Source organism: Trematomus bernacchii, unplaced genomic scaffold (genome assembly GCF_902827165.1).
Source record: "Trematomus bernacchii unplaced genomic scaffold, fTreBer1.1, whole genome shotgun sequence".
In the NCBI taxonomy this organism is placed as follows: Eukaryota; Metazoa; Chordata; class Actinopteri; order Perciformes; family Nototheniidae; genus Trematomus; species Trematomus bernacchii.
The window spans coordinates 10,006-13,403 of record NW_022987489.1 but is presented as its reverse complement, the minus strand read 5'-3'; the positions used below and the strand labels follow the sequence as shown (position 1 = coordinate 13,403).

Sequence of the window (3,398 nt, the reverse complement as noted above, 5' to 3'; positions counted from 1 at the left end):
CTTTTTCCAATCTTGAAAGTTCTCAAATGCCTGGTCAGTTTGGGGAGAAACCTTTCTGCTGCTCTGTGTGTAACTCAGGTTTCAGTGACAGCGAGGCTTTAGTACAACACATGAGGATCCACACGAGACAAACCCAGTTTTGTTGCTCACTTTGAGGTAAGGAATTTCCATGGAGAAGATCTCTGACTAAACATATGGAAGTCCACAAAAGGCCGAAATTATGCTGCAGTTATTGTAACAGAATGTTCCCTTCGCAATTTACGCTGAAATACCATGAATGTGAGGGTAAGTCCTCACAGCCTCTTCAAACAGAAGATGTAGAAACAGAAGCTGATGGAGAGGACTGTGGAGGACCAGAACCAGCCAGGAACTCAGATCCAGAGAGACATTTACAACCAGAGACTGAGGACAAGCCTGGAGACTCTTCTGAACCTGAGACTGGAGACAGAGAAGACGATGATTTTTGGAAACAGAGCAGTGTAGGCCTGTCAGATTTAAACTCTCTGAAACATACATTTTCCCACAGTGGTGAAACATTTAACAGCAATCACCAGGGAGAGGAATTGTTTACTGAAGGTGGAAATCAAAACCAGCATATGCCGAACCAGGAGGACCCAGAGCCCCCCCCACACATTAAAGAGGAGCAGGAGGAACTCTGGAGCAGTCAGGAGGGAGAGCAGCTTCAAGGGCTGGAGGAGGCTGATATCACCAAGTCCACATTCACTCCTGTCCCTGTGAAGAGTGAAGATGATGAAGAGAAACCTCAGTCCTCTCAGCTTCATCAAAGACAAACTGAACACCTGGAAACAGAAGCTGATGGAGAGGACTGTGGAGGACCAGAACCAGCCAGGAACTCAGATCCAGAGAGACATTTACAACCAGAGACTGATGATAGTGTTGATAGTGATTTTTGGAAGGAGACCAGGGAACACCCGTCAGGTTTAAACATGTTGAAAAATAATGAAATCACTGACAGCAACTCTGGAAACAAAGCGTTGAGCTTCCCTGGGGCTGAGAGTGACGACAGTGTCGACAGTGATTTCTGGAAAGACGACAGGAAACCTCAGTTGGCATCACCGTGTTTAAACGAAAATCAAGTAGCTGAAAGTAAAACATTCCGGAAACCGTACAGCTGTCCCGACTGTGGGAAAAGGTTTCCCCACAATGCCAGCCTGAAGAGCCACATGAAGTTGCATACGGGCGAGAAAACCTTCGTCTGTTCTGTTTGTGGTGTACGATGTCTTTACAAATCCCACCTGAAGATACACATGAGAACTCACACCAGAGAGAAACCATTCCCATGCCCAGTGTGTGGGAAAACATATGCACACAAGGCAAGTATGCACATGACCGTCCACACTGTGGAGCAACGGTACAGCTGCAGCAAGTGTCACCGAGGCTTTGCCTGGCATTCAGAGCTGAAGTACCACCAGTGTGTCGGGGGATCATCCCAGGACCACACGGACCAGGGGGAAACCCTATAGTTGCTCAAGTTATAGTTGCATCTTTAAATGCATTGCTGTTTAAAACTCAGAGAGACTCAGTTTACTGTCATGTGACAAAATAAAGCAGCAAGCTCATATTTGAGGATTTGTGAAGCTGTGGAAATGTTTGCATATTATCTTAAAAATAATGAATATGTTCAAAATGTAATTCTGATAAGGTTTATTATTTGTCAGTAATGTTTTGTGTAATTTTCTTTTTATTATACATGATCCTGTTTGTCCTTTTTCTTTCTGTATTTTATGAAAGAATGAATGTGTAATGTATTCATAAGTGGTACATCTCATTAAACTACAGGAAGATTCAGGGGATTTCTGTCAACTCTTAAAAAAATAAACAATAAAACTCTTTCGTAAACTTCCTATCTGTCTCGGTTATCTGACCACATGTTAGTCGGATATTCTTCAGTGTTGGTCAATATCCCTCGGTTTAATTACAATTTCAAAGTTTACAGGGAGATGACATGTCTATGTGGAAATAAACATTGTTTTTGGGTTAAAACTCCCAGTAAAAAGTCAACAAGTTAACTGTAATCAAATAATAGAGTACAACTTTTTAGATTGTGAATTAAAAGTTGTATTTTAGAATATTTGGATCAGATGTATAGTCCTAGTTTTTAGGTAAACAGCATGAGAATACATTCAGAAGGTTATTATTAGGGGATCTTAGTTATTATGGTGGGATTGCATTTTAAATCAGAATCAAGTATATGGCCAGGTGCGTTTACATCAGGGCGCCCAATACGTCGATCACAAGGGTAGTGTGGGTAGATCGCATGGCATTGAAAAAACAAGAAGAAAACATTGAATTGGGCACGACACAGATTGGGCAGGGGCAGGTAGGTAGATCATTTGGGCTTGGTCATTTTAAAAGTAGCTCCCAAGCTGAACAAGTGTGGGCACCCCTGGTTTACACATACAAGGAATGTGCGTGGGTGTATGATGGTGCAAACATAAACAACATACAAGTTTGTATATTATTGACTAAGCAAGGATCAAAATGAGATGTCCTTAATTGCATCTCCATTTACTCTGAGGTTTGTTTACTTACAATATTCCTTAGCTTTCCCCAAAGTGCATAAAGCCTGGTGGTTTCCTGATTCAGTTTGAGTAGTTGTTTTAGGCCTTGAGCTTCATGATATAACTCTCAGCTCAAGACACATATTTTACACAAGGTTTATATTTTAGAGGTTTTATTGATGAGAGACTTTATACAAATGATTATGAATGGACAATCAACCATGGGTGGGTCGTTAGAAAGTGTCAGCTTTATTTTAATTGTACAAATGTATTCTGAACTTATTACAAACAAACATTTTATCGACAATTATTTTACTTGGAGATCAATATTGTGTATCAAGTTCATGGTTTATTTAGTAAGAGTGATAAAGTGCAGCGAGGCAGTCATTCATGAAAACAGATCGTCCCATCTGTAGATCATTCTCATATGATTAAAGCTTGTCCTTTGCAGGCCACTGTAGCTAGTGCGCCACCCGGTGACCTGTTAAGGTAATGGCGGGTTTAGGCATTCAGTAGTCGGATTTATTCAAGATGATGGACATAGGAAGTTCCATGCAACTCTCTGATTGGTCTGGTGTCTTGCCTCTGTTGCATTCACTGAACCCAGGAAATTACAAACCTGCCGTCCTCTCAAGTGTCACGAGGTTCAGTTAAAGCACGGTTAATGTATTATATTATTGAGGGAGAATTGTCCGGGGCTACAGAAAAAAAATAAAATGCATATCTTAATATGCTAAAGCCCCGAATGCCCAGGCCAGGTGACGCCACTGAAACAAACCCATGAGAGCACGGTGCAAAGTATCCAGAGTCTGTAGTCCTGTACAGAGAACTGTAGTTCATCCACAGCAGATGCCCATTGATGACATCATAAACACG

General features: G+C 41.5%; 1 protein-coding gene across 1 annotated transcript; it reads left to right on the top strand.

Annotated features, from left to right (window-relative positions):
• The first annotated feature begins 510 nt into the window (after window positions 1–510).
• LOC117499049 (zinc finger protein 2-like) lies at window positions 511–1,484 on the top strand. Its single transcript, XM_034151296.1, has 2 exons — window positions 511–1,066; window positions 1,109–1,484. The coding sequence occupies exons 1-2, from the start codon at window positions 597–599 to the stop codon at window positions 1,482–1,484; spliced, it is 846 nt and encodes a 281-aa protein (XP_034007187.1). The 5' UTR covers window positions 511–596.
• The last annotated feature ends 1,914 nt before the right edge of the window (window positions 1,485–3,398 follow it).